General features: G+C 68.6%; 2 protein-coding genes across 2 annotated transcripts; one reads left to right on the top strand and one right to left on the bottom strand.

The window, feature by feature from the left end:
• Positions 1 to 297: 297 nt before the first annotated feature.
• Positions 298 to 14,090, bottom strand: MAP3K11 (mitogen-activated protein kinase kinase kinase 11). Its single transcript, XM_033083476.1, has 12 exons — positions 14,047 to 14,090; positions 13,800 to 13,987; positions 12,007 to 12,582; positions 10,525 to 10,705; positions 9,141 to 9,289; positions 8,080 to 8,249; positions 4,057 to 4,288; positions 3,086 to 3,199; positions 2,920 to 2,986; positions 2,058 to 2,134; positions 1,214 to 1,972; positions 298 to 806 (listed from the first exon to the last, which is right to left on the bottom strand). Exons 1-12 carry the CDS (start codon positions 14,088 to 14,090, stop codon positions 679 to 681), a joined length of 2,685 nt encoding a protein of 894 aa, XP_032939367.1. The 3' UTR covers positions 298 to 678.
• A 40-nt stretch (positions 14,091 to 14,130) lies between these two features.
• LOC117009360 (pecanex-like protein 3) lies at positions 14,131 to 15,373 on the top strand. The gene is made up of 5 exons (XM_033083611.2): positions 14,131 to 14,341; positions 14,414 to 14,613; positions 14,782 to 14,866; positions 14,962 to 15,001; positions 15,097 to 15,373. The coding sequence occupies exons 1-5, from the start codon at positions 14,186 to 14,188 to the stop codon at positions 15,342 to 15,344; spliced, it is 729 nt and encodes a 242-aa protein (XP_032939502.1). The 5' UTR covers positions 14,131 to 14,185; the 3' UTR covers positions 15,345 to 15,373.
• Positions 15,374 to 16,864: the final 1,491 nt, after the last annotated feature.

Below are 16,864 nucleotides of genomic sequence, written 5' to 3'. Positions count from 1 at the left end.
CACCGTGGGGAGATGGAGCCCCCCCCAACCCCTGAATCCCTCCCCCCCGCAAATACCCCCCACAGGGGGAGGGGGAAGATGGGACCCCACAAACCCTGGGACCCCCCCCCAAGGTGGAAAGGACCCCCCAAAAACTCTGGGACCCCCCCCCATGATGGGGTGTGAGGGTGAGTGGGACCCCCCCCAAAACCCAAATTCCCCTTCCAGGGGGGTGGGACCCCCCAAACCCCCCCCCAGCCGATGCCTCCCCCATCCAGGACAGAACGAGGCGCCCGAGGCAGTTTTGGGGTCCCGGGAGTTTTATTTGGTCACAGTCGCCCCCCCCCCAAACCCTCCCGGGACCCCCGTCCAGTGTCGGGACCGCCCGGGGGCGGGGCTTCCGCTCAGGGGGGCGGGGTTTCCGCGCGCCCACCAATCAGGGCGGAGCTTCCTGGTTTGCCCCGGGAGGGGGCGTGGTTTCCTGCCGTGAGACCCCGCCCACGAGGGGGCGGGGCTTTAATGCCCTTTGCTCTGACCAATGGCGTGTCCGCGTGGGCGGGGCTTCCGCCGCCGCGGCCGTCAATCACACCCCGGCGGGGGCGTGGCCTGCGGGACTCGGTGCTGTCAATCATGTCCTCCGCGGCCGCTCATTGGTCGTCGGAGCGAGGCGGGGGCGGGTCGGAGGAGCGGCGGGCGCTCTCATTGGTCGGTGAAGGGGTCTCGGGGGCGGGGCTCGGAGGGGGGCGGGGCCCGGCGCGGCCCCGCGGACACGAAGCTCCAGGGATCGATGCGGGGGCGGAGCGGGGAGGGGCGGGGCCGGGCGGGGCCTGTGGGGTACGGGGGGGGGGGGGGTTAGGGGGCGGTGCGACCCCCCCTCGAATCCCAAAAGTGCCCCACGACCTCCAAAAACTGCCCCACGACCACCAAAAACTGCCCCGCGACCCCTCAGAACTGCACCGTGACCCCCAAAAGTACCCCACGACCCCTCAAAACTGCCCCACGACCCCCAAAAACTTCCCCGAGACCCCTCAGAACTGCCCTACGAGCCCCAAAAGTACCCCACGACCCCCCAAAACTGCCCCACGACCACCAAAAAAATGCCCCCGAGTCCTAAAAGTGCCCTGCGACCTCCAAAAGTACCCCACGACCCCCCAGAAATGCCCCCACAGCACCCCCGTGGGTGTCCCAACCCTCCACATCTGTCCCGTCCCCCCTGACCCCCAGCCCCCCTTACCCCACTCGGGGGTCCCAGCCGGGCTCAGCTCTCGGGGTCTCCGCGCCCCTCGGGGTGAAGGCTGCAGCCCCAGCTCGGGGGTCCCGGGGGTCCGGGCACGACGTGGCTCAGGGGTCCCGGGGGTCCCGGGGGTCCGGGGCTGACCCAGCTCCAGGGTCCCGGGGGTCCGGGCACGGCCCAGCTCGGGGGTCCCGGGGGTCCCGGGGGTCCTGGCACGGCCCAGCTCGGGGGTCCCGGGGGTCCCGGGGGTCCTGGCTCCCCCTTGCTCGGGGGTCCAGGACCAGTTCAGCTCCAGGGTCTTGGGGGTCCGGGCTCGCCCCTGCTCGGGGGTCCCGGGGATCCTGGGGGTCCCGGGGGTCCGGATTCCACTCGGATCTGGGGAGCCGGGGGTCTGGGCTCGGCCCTGCTCGGGGGTCCCGGGGGTCCTGGGGGTGGCGGGGGTCCGGACTCCGCTGGGCTCGGGCGATCCGGGGCTCCGCCCTTGGTTCGGCTCGGGGGTCCCGGGGCTCCAAGCCCGCCCCGTCTCGGGGGTCCCGGGTGACTCTGGGGACCCCAGGGCTCGCTCCCAGCGCCGCGGGGAGAGGCGCAGGAGGCCGGGGGAGGGCGGGGGGCTCCGGGGGGATTCGGGGGGTGCCAGATCCCGGCCCAGCCCCAGGGACGCCAGCAGGGCCGAGCCCTTGAGCAGCGCCCGCCGCAGCAGCCGGGGGGTCCCTCCCCGAGACCCCCGACCCTCCTCGGCCTCCGCGGGCCCGGCCTCGCCTGCGGGACACAACGGGGTCAATGTGGGGAGGGGGAGGGAGGGGTGGGGACCCCCTCCCCAAGCCCTGAGCCCACCCGGACCCACCGTTGGGGGGTGCGTCCCCCGGGCTCAGCTCGTCCGTGTCCAGGTACCAGGTGGTCTCGTCCGGCCGCAGCCGCCGCCTGGGGGGGACACCCCAAAGTTCGGGAGGGGGGGGTTGGGGGCTGGGGAGGGGGGGTGGGACCCCCACTGACCCTCCTAAACCTCCATGGTGGGGGTGAGACCACCCTGACCCCCCCCAAACTCCCTAAATGGGGGTGAGACCCCCCTGATCCCCCCCCCCTAAACCTCCCTGGGGGGGATGGGACCCCTCTGATCTCCCCTAAACCCCCTAAATGGGGGTGGGACCCCCCTGATCACCCCCCCTAAACCTCCATGGTGGGGGTGGGACACACCTGAGCCCCACCCCAGACCCCTAAATGAGGGTGGGACCCCCCTGACCCCCCCTAAACCCCCTCAAAAAGGGGCTGGGACCTCCCCGACCCCCCTAAACCTCCATGGGGGGGGTGGGAACCCCCTGACCTGCTGTAAACCCCCAAAAGAGGGGTGGGATCCCCCTGACCCCTCCCCACAGACCCCTAAATGGGGGTGGGACCCCCCTGACCCCTCCCCACAGACCCCTAAATGGGGGTGGGACCCCCTGATCTCCTCCAATCTCCCATAGGGGGGTGAGACCCCCCTGACTTCCCTAAATCCGCCCCCAAAGGGGGGTGGGACCCCCTGATCCCCTCCCCACAGACCACCAAAAGGGGGTGGGACCCCCCTGACCACCCCCCCAGACCCCTAATAGGGATGGGACCCCCCTGACCCCCCTAAACCCCTCCCCAAAAGGGGATGGGACCCACCTGACCCCCCTAAACCCCCTCAAAAAGGGGGTAGGACCCCCCAGACCCCCCCCCAAACCCACCTGCCATTGGGGGCGCTGCCCCGGCCCCCCCGGCCCCGTGGGGGCTCCTCCTCCTCCTCGGGCTCCACTGGGGACACAGAGGGGGAGGGGAGGGGACACGGTGTCACCCGGGGTGTCACCCCCCCTCCGCTGTGACGTCACCGTCCCCTCCCATGACGTCACTCACGCTGGATGGCGCGCAGGCGGGGGAAGGGGGGGGATTCCCCCGGCCCATCCTGGGGGTCGTGGGTCCGGGGGTCCCCCCCGGGCGATGCCTGGACCGTCAGGCGGTGCTTGAAATCTGGGGAGGGGGAGTGCGGGGGTCAGGGGAGCCCCCCAAAAATCCCTCAGGGGGTGTCCAGCCCCCCCAAAATCCCCAGACCCCAAAAGTGCTCCCACAAAAATCTCCAGATCCCCCTCCCCCCCCCCCCAAAGCGTTCCCAGCCCCCTGGGTCACTCAGGACCCCCAAATCCCCCAGACCCTCAAATCTCCCAACACTCTCTGCACCCCCAAAACCTCCTCAAATACTTCAAGACCCCCAAATCCCCTGGACTCCCAAAGCCCCCAACACCTTCTGCTCCCCCAAAAATCTCCCCAGATCCCTCAGGATCCCAAAATCCCCCAGACCCCCAAATCATTCAGGACCCCCCAAATCCCCCAGGACCCCCTAAATCCCCCAGACCCCCAAATCCCCCAACACCCTCTGCACCCCTAAAACCTCCCCAAATCCTTCAACATCCCCAAATCCCTCAGGACCCCCCAGATCCCCTGGACCCCTAAATCCCCCCAGGACCCCCTAAATCCTCCGGACCCCCAAATCCCCCAACACCTTCTGAACCCCCAAAACTTCCTCAAATACTTCAAGACTCCCAGGACCCCTAAATCCCTCAGGACCCCCAAATCCCCCAGACCCCCAAATCCCCCAACACCCTCAGCACCCCCAAAACCTCCCCAGATCCTTCAAGACCCCCAGGACCCCTAAATCCCCTGGAGCCCCCCAAAGCCCCCTGCTCCCCTGAGACCCCCTCAAATCCTACAACACCTCCTCAAATCCCCCCAAACCCCCCTCAAATCCCCCCAAAACCCCCCAAATCCCCCCTCAAACCCCCCCACCCCCCTCCAGATCCCCCCCAAAGCCCCCAGCCCCATTCCCCCACCCTGGGGCATCCCGATCAGATCCGCCGGTTTCCGTGGTCTCCGGAAGGGGGGTCGGCGTCTCTTGGGGGCCGGGGGGGGCCGGGGGGGTCCCCTGAGCATGAGGCTGAGCTCCCTCTCCAGCACCTCGAGCTCCCTGCGAGCCACGGCGGCTTCGCGCTGCCGCAGCGCCTCGGCCTGGGAGCGCTGAGCCCGCGATGCTCGGGCCACGGCTTCCTCCCGGCTGCGGAGCTCCTGGGGACACGGGGGGACATGGGGGGGTTATGGGGACACCAGGGTATGGGGGTCATGGGGGGACATGGGGGGGATGGGGGCCACGGTTTCCTCCCGGCTGCGGAGCTCCTGGGGGGACGGGGGTGTCAGGGGGGGTCACAGGGACACCAGGGTACAGGGGACATGGGGGGGCATGGGGGGGGATGGGGGGCATGGGGGGATGGGAGCACGGGGGCACAGGGGGACACAGGGATTACAGGGGTCATGGGGGGGTCACAGGGACACCAGGGCACAGGGGGTATGGGGGGGTCAGGGGGGGATGGGGGGTATGGGGGGCTCATGAGGGTCAGGGGGGATGGGGGTTACAGGGGTCATGGGGGGATGGGGGTCACGGCTTCCTCCCGGCTGCGGAGCTCCTGGGGACACGGGGGGCGTGGGGGGGTTATGGGGGGATGGGGGTCATGGGGGGATGGGAGGAATAGGGGGGATGGGGGACATGGGGGACATGGGGGCAGTCATGGGGGTCGTGAGGGTCACAGGGGTCACAGGGACACCAAGACACAGGGGACATGGGGGGTTATGGGGGGGGATGGGGGTCACGGCTTCCTCCCGGCTGCGCAGCTCCTGGGGACACGGGGGGCGTGGAGGGGTCACAGGGACACCACGGTATGGGGGGTCATGGGGGGGATGGGGGGTCATGGGGGTCACGGCTTCCTCCCGGCTGCAGAGCTCCTGGGGACACGGGGGACATGGGGGGGTCACAGGGACACCAGGACACAGGGGGCATGGGGGGTTAGGGGGGGATGGGGGTCACGGCTTCCTCCCGGCTGCGGAGCTCCTGGGGACACGGGGGACATGGGGGGGTCAGGGGGGACATGGGGGTTATGGGGGTCATGGGGGTCATGGGGGCCACGGCTTCCTCCCGGCTGCGGAGCTCCTGGGGACACGGGGGGACATGGGGGGGTCAGGGGGGGATGGGGACACCAGGGTATGGGGGGGTCATGGGGGGTTATGGGGGGGATGGGGGCCACGGCTTCCTCCTGGCTGCGGAGCTCCTGGGGACACGGGGGGACATGGGGGGGGTCACAGGGACACCAGGGTATGGGGGGTCATGGGGGGGATGGGGGGTCATGTCGGGGACATGGGGGGATGGGGGCCACGGCTTCCTCCTGGCTGCGGAGCTCCTGGGGACACGGGGGGACATGGGGGGGTCACAGGGACACCAGGACACAGGGGACATGGGGGACATGGGGGGTTATGGGGGTCACGGCTTCCTCCCGGCTGCGGAGCTCCTGGGAACACGGGGGGACACGGGGGGGTCACAGGGACACCAGGGTATGGGGGGGTCATGGGGGGTCAGGGGGGGATGGGGGTCACAGTTTCCTCCCGGCTGCGGAGCTCCTGGGGACACGAGGGGACATGGGGGGGTCAGGGGGGCATGGGGGTTACAGGGGTCATGGGGGGAATGGGGGCCACGGCTTCCTCCCGGCTGCGGAGCTCCTGGGGGATGAGGGGCATGGGGGCATCGGAGGGGTTGGGGGACATGGGGGGGATGGGGGACATGGGGGCATGGGGGTAGTCATGGGGGTCATGGGGGGTCACAGGGACACCAGGACACAGGGGACGTGGGGGGTTATGGGAGGGATGGGGGCCACGGCTTCCTCCCGGCTGCGGAGCTCCTGGGGGCATGGGGGGCGTGGGGGGGTTATGGGGGGATGGGAGGAATACGGGGGATGGGGGACATGGGGGACATGGGGGCAGTCATGGGGGTCATGAGGGTCACAGGGGTCACAGGGACACCAAGACACATGGGACATGGGGAGTCATGGGGGGGGATGGGGGTCACGGCTTCCTCCCGGCTGCGGAGCTCCTGGGGACACGGGGGACATGGGGGGGTCACAGGGACACCAGGGTATGGGGGTCATGGGGGGTCGGGAGGGATGGGGGTCACGGTTTCCTCCCGGCTGCGGAGCTCCTGGGGGGACGGGGGTGTCAGGGGGGGTCACAGGGACACCAGGACACAGGGGGACACGGGGGTTACAGGGGTCATGGGGGGGTCACAGGGACACCAGGACACAGGGGACATGGGGGGTTATAGGGGGGATGGGGGTCACGGCTTCCTCCCGGCTGCGGAGCTCCTGGGGACACGGGGGGCGTGGAGGGGTCACAGGGACACCACGGTATGGGGGGATCATGGGGGTCATGGGGGTCACAGGGGTCACAGGAACACCAGGACACAGGGGACATGTGGGGGATGGGGGGGACATGGGGGGTCATAGGGGTCACGGCTTCCTCCCGGCTGTGGAGCTCCTGGGGACATGGGGGGGTCACAGGGACACCAGGACACAGGGGACATGGGGGGTTATGGGGGGGACATGGGGGAATGGGGGCCACGGCTTCCTCCCGGCTGCGGAGCTCCTGGGGGGACGGGGGGCGTGGGGGGTTCAGGGGGGGATGGGGGTTACAGGGGTCATGGGGGGTTAGGGGGGGATGGGGGGGACATGGGGGGATGGGGGGGATGGGGGACACAGGGGTCACAGGGACACCAGGGCACTGGGGGCATGGGGGGGTCATGGGGGACACGGGGGGATGGGGGGCATGAGGGGGATGGGAGCACAGGGGGCACAGGAGGACATGGGGGTCTCGGGGGTCATGGGGGGACACTGGGCAGTCATGGGGTCATGGGGACACCGGGGCATGGAGGGACACGGGGGTCATGGAGGTCACAAGGACACGGGGGCACTGGGGGGGTTCAGGGTCATGGGGGGTCACGGGGACACGGGGGGGACACGGAGCCACAGGGGTCATGGGGGACATGGGGGGGACACGGAGCCACAGGGGTCATGGGGGTCACGGGGGTGACAGGGACAATGGAGTTGTCCCAGGTGTTTGGGGGGTCCCAGGTGTTTTTGGGGAGGGGTCCCAGGTGTTTGAGGGTGTCCCAGGTGTTTGGGGAGGTCCCAGATGTTTTTGGGGAGGGGTCCCAGGAGTTTTGGGGGTGTCCCAGACGTTTGGGGAGGGGTCCTGGGTGTTTGGGGGATGCCCCAGATGTTCGGGGTGCCCCAGGTGTTTTTGGGGAGGGGTCCTGGGAGTTTTGGGGGCTCCCAGGTGTTTGGGGATACCCCAGGTGTTTTTGGGGAGGGGTCCCAGACGTTTGGGGGTGCCCCAGGTGTTTTTGAGGAGGGGTCCCAGGTATTTGGGGGATGCCCCAGGTGTTTGGGGGTCCCAGGTGTTTTTGAGGAGGGGGTCCCAGGTGGTTGGGGTGTCCCAGATGTTTTTGGGGAGGGAGTCCTGGGAGTTTTGGGGGCTCCCAGGTGTTTGGGGGGGTCCCAGGTGTTTTTGGGGAGGGGTCCTGGGAGTTTGGGGTTCCCCAGGTGTTTGGGGATGCCCCAGGTGTTTTGGGGAGGGGTCCCAGGTGTTTGGGGGGCTCCCAGGTGTTTTTGTGGAGGGGTCCCAGGTGTTTGGGGTGCCCCAGGTGTTTGGGATGCCCCGGGTGTTTTTGGGGAGGGGGTCCCAGGAGTTTTGGGGGTGTCCCAGATGTTTGGGGACTCCCAGGTGTTTTTGGGGAGGGGTCCCAGGTGTTTGGGGTGCCCCAGATGTTTTTGGGGACTCCCAGGTGTTTTTGGGGAGGGGGTCCCAGGGGTCCCAGACGTTTGGGGATGCTCCAGGTGTTTTTGGGGAGGGGTCCCAGGTGTTTGGGTTGCCCCAGGTGTTTTTGGGGAGGAGTCTCAGGTGTTTGGGGGGGTCCCAGGAGTTTTGGGGATGTCCCAGATGTTTGGGGTGCCCCAGGTGTTTTTGGGGAGGGGTCCCACCTTCTCCCGCGCCCTCAGCTCGTCGAAGAGCCCCTGGATCTCGCGGCGCCAGGACTCCTGCAGGGAGTGGAAGGACTCGGGGGGCCCCAGCCCCGCCGGCTCCAGCCCCCCCAGGCGCCGCAGGATGCTCCCAAAGCCCGGCCGCCGGTGGGGGTCCTGCTCCCAGCAGGCTGCGGGGACAGCCGGGGGTCTGGGGAGGCTCCTGGGGGACCCCGGAATAGCCCAGGTACCCCCCACCCCCTCCTCACAACCCAGGGGTCTGGGTACCCCAAAATCCCCCAACCCCAGGGGTCTGGGCACCCCCAAAACCCCCCAACTCAGGGGTCTGGGTATCCCAAAACCCAGAACCCCCAACCCCAGAGGTCCGGATACCCCAAAACCCCCCAATTCAGGGGTCCGGGCACCCCCAAAACCCCAAAACCCAGAACCCCTGGACCCCCTCTTAGCAACCCAGGGGGTCTGGGTACCCTCAAAACCCAAAACCCCCAAACCCAGGGTCCGGATACCCCAAAACCCAAAACCCAGAACTCCCGGACCCCCTCCTCAGCAATCCAGGGGGTCTGGGCACCCCAGAACCCCAGGGGTTTGGGTACTCCCAAACCCCAAAACACCAAAACCCCCAAACCCAGGGTCCGGGCACCCCCAAACCCCAAAACCCAGAACCCCCCAAACCCCTCCTCAGCAACCCAGGGGTCCGGGCATCCCCAAAACCCCAGAACCCCCAACCCCAGTGGTCCGGATACCCCAAAACCCAAAAACCCCCAACCCCAGGCGTCCGGGCACCCCCAAAACCCCAAAACCCAGAACTCCCCAAACCCCAGGGGTCTGGGTATCCCAAAACCCAGAACCCCCAACCCAGGGGTCCGGGTAACCCCAAAATCCCAAAATCCAGAACCCAGGGATCTGGGCACCCCCCAAAACCCCAGAACTCCCAACCGAGGGGTCTGGGTACCCCCAAAGCCCAAAAATCCCCAAACCCAGGGTCCGGGAACCCCCAAAACCCAGAACCCTCGGCCCCCTGTGAGCCCCCCGGACCCCTCAGACCCCCCCGCCCCCCGTACCTGCCATGAGCTGGGCGAAGGGCGGCGGGCAGGTGGATGGGATGGGCAGGGTCAGTTTGTTCACGGCCACCCCATAAGCCACGGCCAGGCCATCGATGCCCCGGTACGGAACCTCCCCGGTCAGCAGCTCCCACAGCAGCACCCCGTAACTTCGGGGGGGCACGAGGAAAGGGGGGTCAGACCCCCTCAGACCCGCCAAAACCACCCCACAAATGTCCAGGTGTCTCAGCAGCCACCCGAACCCGACCCCACAAAATTCGGGTAATCCCTAAATCCTCCACCCGAGGGGGTTCAGCACCCCAAATCCTTCACCCAAGGGGTTTGGGCACCCCAAATCCTCCTCCCAAGGGGGTTCAGCACCCCAAATCCTTCACCCAAGGGGTTCAGCATCCCAAATCCTTCACCCAAAAGGGTTCAGCACCCCAAATCCTCCTCCCAAGGGGGTTTGGGCACCCCAAATCCTCCATCCAAGGGGGTTCAGCACCCCAAATTCTCCACCCAAGGGGTTTGGGCACCCCAAATCCTTCATCCAAGGAGGTTCAGCACCCCAAATCCTTCACCCAAGGGGGTTCAGCACCCCAAATCCTCCATCCAAGGGGTTCCAGCACCCCAAATCCTTCACCCAGGGGGGTTCAGCACCCCAAATCCTTCACCCAGGGGGGTTCAGCACCCCAAATCCTCCACCCGAGGGGGTTTGGGCACCCCAAATCCTCCTCCCAAGGGGGTTCAGCACCCCAAATCCTTCACCCAAGGGGGTTCAGCACCCCAAATCCTCCTCCCAAGGGGGTTCAGCACCCCAAATCCCAGCCCAAGGGGTTCAGCACCCCAAATCCTTCATTCAAGAGGGTTCAACACCCCAAATTCTTCACCCGAGGGGCTTCAGCACCTCAAATCCTCCACCCAACGAGGTTTCAGCACCCCAAATCCCCCACCCGAGGGGTTTGGGCACCCCAAATCCTTCACCCGAGGGGTTTGGGCACCCCAAATCCTCCTCCCAAGGGGTTCCAGCACCCCAAATCCTCCACCCGAGGGGTTTGGGCACCCCAAATCCTTCACCCGAGGGGTTTGGGCACCCCAAATCCTTCACCCAAGGGGTTTGGGCACACCAAATCCTTCATCCAAGGGGGTTCAGCACCCCAAATCCCCCACGCGAGGGGGTTGAACACCCCAAATCCTCCACCCGAGGGGGCTCAGCACCCCAAATCCTTCACCCAGGGGGGTTCAGCACCCCAAATCCTTCACCCGAGGGGGTTCAGCACCCCAAATCCTCCTCCCAAGGAGGTTTCAGCACCCCAAATCCTCCACCCAAGGAGGTTTCAGCACCCCAAATCCCAGCCCAGCTCAGAGCTCCATCCCTGCCAGGACCCCCAGGACCCCTCCCCACCTCCAGACGTCGCTGCCCTTGGAGAAGGTGGAGGCTCGGATGACCTCGGGGGCCATCCAGGCGTAGGTCCCGGCCGCGCTCATCTTGGTGGTTCGCTGCCACTCGCGGGCCAGCCCGAAATCGGTGATTTTCAGCGTCTTCCCGCTCACGTCATCGCCCACCACGGGCTGTGCCAGCAGCACTGCGAGGCCGCGGGGTCAGGGACCCCCAAACAGCGACCCCCCAACGTCTGGGGGGGTCTCCTGCCCCTTGGAAACCTCTGTGTCCCCCCCACCCTGTCAGGACCCCCGTGCTGGGGACACCAGTGAGCAACCAGTGGGGTCCCAGTTTGGGGATTCCAATGTGGGACCCCCGTTCTGGGTTCTTCACATCCCCCACGGTGGGACCCTCACCCTGGGGACCCCAATGGTTGGGACCCCCACCCTGGGGACTCTGGGGACCCCCAGTGTTTGAAAACCCCACCCTGGGGACTCCAATATTTGAGACCCCCACCCTGGGTCCTTCACATCCCCCCCACCCTGGGGACCCCAATAGTTGGGACCCCCCACCCTGAGGACTTTAGGAACCGAGACCCCACCCTGGAGCCCCCAACCTCTGGGACTCCCCCCGCACTGTGGCGACCTCAGTGTCACCCTGGGCACCCCAGTAACTTGGACCCCCCCACCCTGGGGACTTTGGGGAGTGACCCCCCCACCCTGGGGACCCTCACACCTCACTGTTCAGGACCCCCACCCACCCTGAGGACCCCCCCACCCTAAGGACCCCCACACCTCATTATTCAGGACCCCCCACCCTGGGGACTTCGGGCAGTGACCCCTCCCAACCTGGGTATCTTCACACCTCAGTATTCAGGACCCCCCACCCTGAGGACCCTCACACTTCATTATTCAGGACCCCCCACCCTGGGGACTTCGGGGAGTGACCCCTCCCACCCTGGGGACCCTCACACCTCACTATTCAGGACCCCCCACCCTGAGGACCCTCAGTATTCAGGACCCTCCACCCTGGGGACTTCGGGCAGTGACCCCTCCCAACCTGGGTACCCTCACACTTCATTATTCAGGACCCCCCACCCTGGGGACTTCGGAGAGTAACCCCTCCCACCCTGAGGACCCTCACAAATCACTGTTCAGGACCCCCACCCTGGGGACCCTCACACCTCACTGTTCAGGACCCCCACCCACCCTGAGGACCCTCACACTTCATTATTCAGGACCCCCCCACCCTGGGGACTTCGGGGAGTGACCCCCCCCACCCTGGGGACCCTCACACCTCACTGTTCAGGACCCCCACCCTGAGGACCCCCACCCTGGGGACTTCGAGGAGTGACCCCCGCCCACCCTGGGGACCCCCACACCTCATTATTCAGGACCCTCACACCTCACTATTCAGGACCCCCACCCTGAGGACCCTCACACCTCGGTATTCAGGACCCCCACACCTCACTATTCACCCCCCCCACCCCAAACCCCCCCATCTCACCATTACTGGACTTGAGGTCGCGGTGGATGAGGGGCACGGGGGTCCCGGAGTGCAGGTACCGCATCCCCCTCGCCACCTGGCGAGCCCAGTCCAGCAGCACGGCGGGGGGGACCCTGCGGCCGGCCAGAGCCCTGGAGAGCGGCCCCCCCGCCGCAAACTCCATCACCAGGCACAGGTGGGGGGGCTCCAGGCACACCGCCCTCAGTGCCACCACGTTGGGATGTCGCAGGCGGGCGTAGAGCCGCGCTTCCCTCCGCAGGCTGGCGGCCCCCGCGGCCCCCGCGTCCCCCCGCGCCGCCTTCACCGCCACCACCTGGCCCCGCCAGGTACCCCGGAACACGCGGCCGAAACCCCCGGCCCCGATCACCTCCTCCAGCCGCAGCTCCCCGAACGCCGCCCGAGCCGGTTCCCAGCCCCCCGGTGGGGAGGGGGAGCGCGACCCCCCTGGGGAGGGGGGGGAAGGGGAGCGGGACCCCCCCGGGGATGGTGGGGATGGGGAACGGGATCCTGCGGGGGAGGGGGGAGAAGGGGAGCGGGACCCCCGCGGGGAGGGGGGGAAAGGGGAGCGGGAGCGCTCTGGGAAAAGGGGGGAGAAAGGGGGGGATGGGGAAAGGGGGGGGGAGGGGGAGTGGGACCCCGCCGGGGGGGATGGGGAGGGGGATGCTCGGCCCCACTCCATGGGGTGCTCCCCCCCCCAGCGATGGTGCTGAGGGGGGGGTTTGGGGGTGCTGTCAGGGGCTGGGGGGGTCCTACAGGTGCTCGGGGGGTCCTCGGGGTCCTATGGGTGCCTGGGGGTCCCCATGGGGGTCCCTCAATGTCCTGGGGGGGTCACTGGGGTCACCTGAACCCTACAGGTGCTGCTGTAAGGTCTGACAGCTCCCGGGGTCCCAAAACAGCCCCCTGGGGGGGGTTATGGGGGGGGTCAGGGGGTCCTTGGGGGTCCCGATGGCTCCTGGGGAGGGGTCCCCGCACTTTCCGTCAGTCCCTTGGTCCCTTATAGCTCCTATAGGTCCCCTGAGGGTTCTTAGAGCACCTGAAGGATCCTGGGGGTCCCTATGGATCCCCGAGGGTCCCTATGGATTCTTGGGGGTCTCTATGGATTCCTGGGGGTCCCTGTGGATCCTTGGGGGTCTCTATGGATTCCTGGGGGTCCCTATGGATCCCCGAGGGTCCTTGTGGATTCTTGGGGGTCTCTGTGGATCCGTGGGGGTCCCCGAGGGTCCCTGCGCTCCCTGCCGCTCCTCAGAGCCTCTCCAGCTCCCGCCGATCCCGGTGCCTCCGCTGGGTCCCGACAGCTCCCCGGGGGTCCCTACGCCCCCTCCTCAGCCCCCACAACCCCCCTGAGGACCCCACAGTCCCTGCTCCCCCCTGCCCCGTCCCCTCCCTGCCCCTCCTCGGTCCCCTCCGCCCCGTCCCGTCCCCCGGGGCCCCCCGCGCCCCGTCCCGTCCCCGCCTGGTCCCGCCGGAGCCCCCGCGGCCCTGGGGGGGGGAGGAAGCGGCGTCCGGCGGTGTCCCCGGGGGGGGGCCGGGGGCGGCCCGGCCGCTCTGGGCTCCCGGGGGTCCGTGGGTTCCCCGCGCTGGCTGAGGCGGCCCCGGGAAGGCGGAGCCGGGACATTGTCACCGGGACAAAGGAAAAGGAACCAGCGCCGGACGGGGCGGGCCGGGGGCACCGGACGCCGTGGGTGGGTGTGGGGTGGGGGGGGGGTAGAGACCGGACGAGAGGCCGGAGCGGAGGGGAGGGGAGGAGGGGGCGAGACCCTGACCCCGGGACCACCCCCCCAGGACCCCCGCACCGGGCTGGGGGAGGCGCTGCAGCCCCACGGGACAGCGGGAGCGGGGCAGGGAGGGTCGGTGAGGGGGTGAGAGGGGGTCCAGGCCGGGATCACAGCGTGGGGAGGGGTCCCGCGTGTGCCGCCCCCTCCCCAATCCCGGTGCGGGGTCCCCGCTGGGGGGCGCCCTGCGCGCGGGGGGCTCGGCGGGGCTGGCCACGCCCACACCCGGAAAGGGGCGTGGCTTATTCAATGAGCGGGGCGTGGCTACGAGAGGGCGTGACCAATGGGGCGGGAGCGCTGCTGTGACGTCATCCCCGCGCGCACCCGGAAGCGCCGCCGGGACCGGGGGGGATTTTTTTGGGGGGATTTTTTTTTGGGGGGGGATTTTGGGGGGTCTCGGCCCCACCATGGCGGGCTCGGCCGTGCTGCAGCTCCTCCGCCAGGGCGTGTGGGCCTCGCTGACGGGCGGCTGCTTCCTGGAGCCGCAGCTCGGCGCTTTCGCCAACTGCGTGCGGCTCTACGTGTGGCTGTTCCTGCTGGGGCTGCCGCTCGGCCTCTACTCGGTGCGAGGGGGGAATTCAGGAGGGGGCTCCGGGGGGTGGTTCTGGAGGTGCTGACCCCTCCCCACCCCGCAGGCGCTGCCCCCCAGCCCCGCCGTGGCCGCTGTGTACTGCGCGCTCGTGGCCGCGTTCTTCGGGGCGCTCAAGGCCGTGACGTTCCGGCTGCACGCGCGCCTGGACCGGGCGGGGGGCGAGGGGGACCCCGAGGGGGGGGCGGCGGCGTTGCTGCCCCCCCACCCCCCACCCAGCGCTGAGGAGCGGGATGGGACCCCCGGGTGAGTTGGGGGGTGGGGATGGGGGGGTTGTGACTTTTTTTGGGGGGTGGGGATGGGTTTGGAGGGTCCGCAAGGGTTTGGGGAGGGGTCTCTGGTGGCTGTGGGGGGGGTTTGGGGGTCACCTCGTGTGTGCCCCCCCGACCCCTCCTCACGCCGTGCCCCACGCAGCCCCCCCGGGGGGGGTTTGGAGCTCTCGGTGCTGCGGTGGCCGAGCGCGACCCCTCCCCAGCTCTGCGGCTTCAATCAACTCTCGGTGAGTGGGGCAGGGGGCGACCCCCACCCCCTTCCCAGCATGGAGACCCCCCCCCAGTGCTCCCCGTAACCCACCTGAGTGTCACCTGTCCCCAGGAGCTGCTGCCACACCTGGACACCAACAGCGGGGCTGGGGGTGAGCAGCACCGGGACCCCCCCCCAGGGACTCGGGACCCCCCCCCGGTTTGTGTCCCCCTCCCCTAAATCCCCCGTCTCGTGTCCCCCCCCCAGAGCTCCGGAGCATCCTCACGGCCGCTGACCGGGACTGGCTGCGCTCGCTGGGTGAGGGGGGGGCTCGTGGGGGTCCCAGTGGGGCTGGGGGCGATGCCAGGACCCCCCTGAGCCCCCCTGAGCCCCCAGCCCCAGGGATTTGCTCTGCAGGCTCGGGGGTCCCTCCTGACAGCCCCCCCCACCAGGGTGGGGGTCCCAGCAGCTCCATCCCCGCACCCCCCCCACAGACCCCCGCGACCCCCCCTTGAACGCTGGGGAGGGGGCGGGGGGGGGCTCTGAGCCAGGTGAGACCCCCGGGGGGACGTGAGGTGACCCCAAAAAAATGGGGGAGGGGTCTTGTGCTGTGACTGGGACATTTTGGGGGTTCCAGCCCCCCAGTGGGACCTGGGAGGGGTCCCTGGGTTTGAGGACGGGTCCCTGGGGCTGAGGGGGGGGTCTCTGGGTTTGAGGGGGGGTCCCTGGGGGGGTCCTGCCCTATCCTGGGGGGGATTTGGGGGTGCAGCCCCGCGGTGACATCTGCCCCCCCCCCCCCCCTAATCGGACTCCGCCGTTTCGTTTTTTGCGCCTTGTCGGAGCAGTTCTGTCACTCTGGCACTTGATAAGGAGAAATTAATAAATAAAGCCCGTAACGGTTCCAAACTCGGGGTTTTTTGTCGTTTTTTGGGTTTTTTTTGCGATCTTTTTTTAATTTTTTTTTTCGTTTTTCCCGCCACGCTCCGAGCGCGGGGGGGGCGGGGGGGGAGGGAAGGAAAAGGGGGGAGGGGGCGACACGCGGACACCTGAACCCCTGAAATGGGGAGGGGGTGCAGGGAGGTGTGGGGGGGGTCAGAGGGGGTTGTTTGAGCCCCCCACCCCCCCCATTTCCCCCCCCCCGCGGTGGGAGGAAGCGGCAGAAGGGGCGGGGGGGGGCGGGGGGGGGGGGGGGGGGCGGCCGCCTGGAGCCGCTGGAGCCGCTCGGAACGGGGGGTCCGGCACGGTTGGGACCCCCCCCCCAGAATACCCGGGACCCCCCGGCTGGGGGTGACCCCCCCCCAGAACGGGGACAGCGCCAGGAGGGGCCGGAGGTAGGAAAGGAGGGGGGGAGGCAAGGAGGAGTTTAATTTGGGGAGGGGTCGTGCCCTGGGGAAGGGTCTCACCCATGGGGGGGGGGTGACACGAGGGTCTCTCCTCACGGAGTGTCCCCAACCCCGCGACAACCCCAAAATTTTGTACCCACCCCCCGAGGATGAAGCCCCCCGACCCTCCCCAGGGACCCTCGCGCCTTCCCCCCAGGACCGCGACTTCTAATTTGAGGAGGGGGCGGCCTAAGAAATTTGGGGACCTTCGGGTGCCCCCCAAACCCCCCCTCGTGTCCATTCCCCCCCCCCCCGGAGCCACCTGCACCTGAACGGGGGGGGGAGGGGAGGGGTCACCCCCCTGTCCCCCCCAAATTAACGGGGTTTAACCAATTTGGGGAGGGGGCTCCAGGAGCGGACCAAGACACCCGGGGGGGATTTGGGGGGTGGGCCCGGACGCTGCTTCCTTCGGGGGGGGGCGGGGGGGGCCGGACGCCGGGTCCTGCAGCTGGAGAGGGGAAGTTGGGGGGGGGGGGGGGCCGGACGCCCGAGTTCACAGCGGGGGCAAGGTCAGGAGCGGGGGCTCGGCGCGGTGGGGAGGGGTCGCTGGAGGTGAGGGAGACCCCCGGAGGGTGGGGGGTCAGGGATGGGGGGGTGGGGGGAGCCGTCGGGGGGCAGAATTTGGGGGGCCTCGGCTTGCCGACACTTCCTGG

Source organism: Catharus ustulatus, chromosome 32 (assembly GCF_009819885.2).
Source record: "Catharus ustulatus isolate bCatUst1 chromosome 32, bCatUst1.pri.v2, whole genome shotgun sequence".
Lineage (NCBI taxonomy): Eukaryota > Metazoa > Chordata > Aves > Passeriformes > Turdidae > Catharus > Catharus ustulatus.
This window is presented reverse-complemented; position numbering and strand designations above follow the sequence as displayed.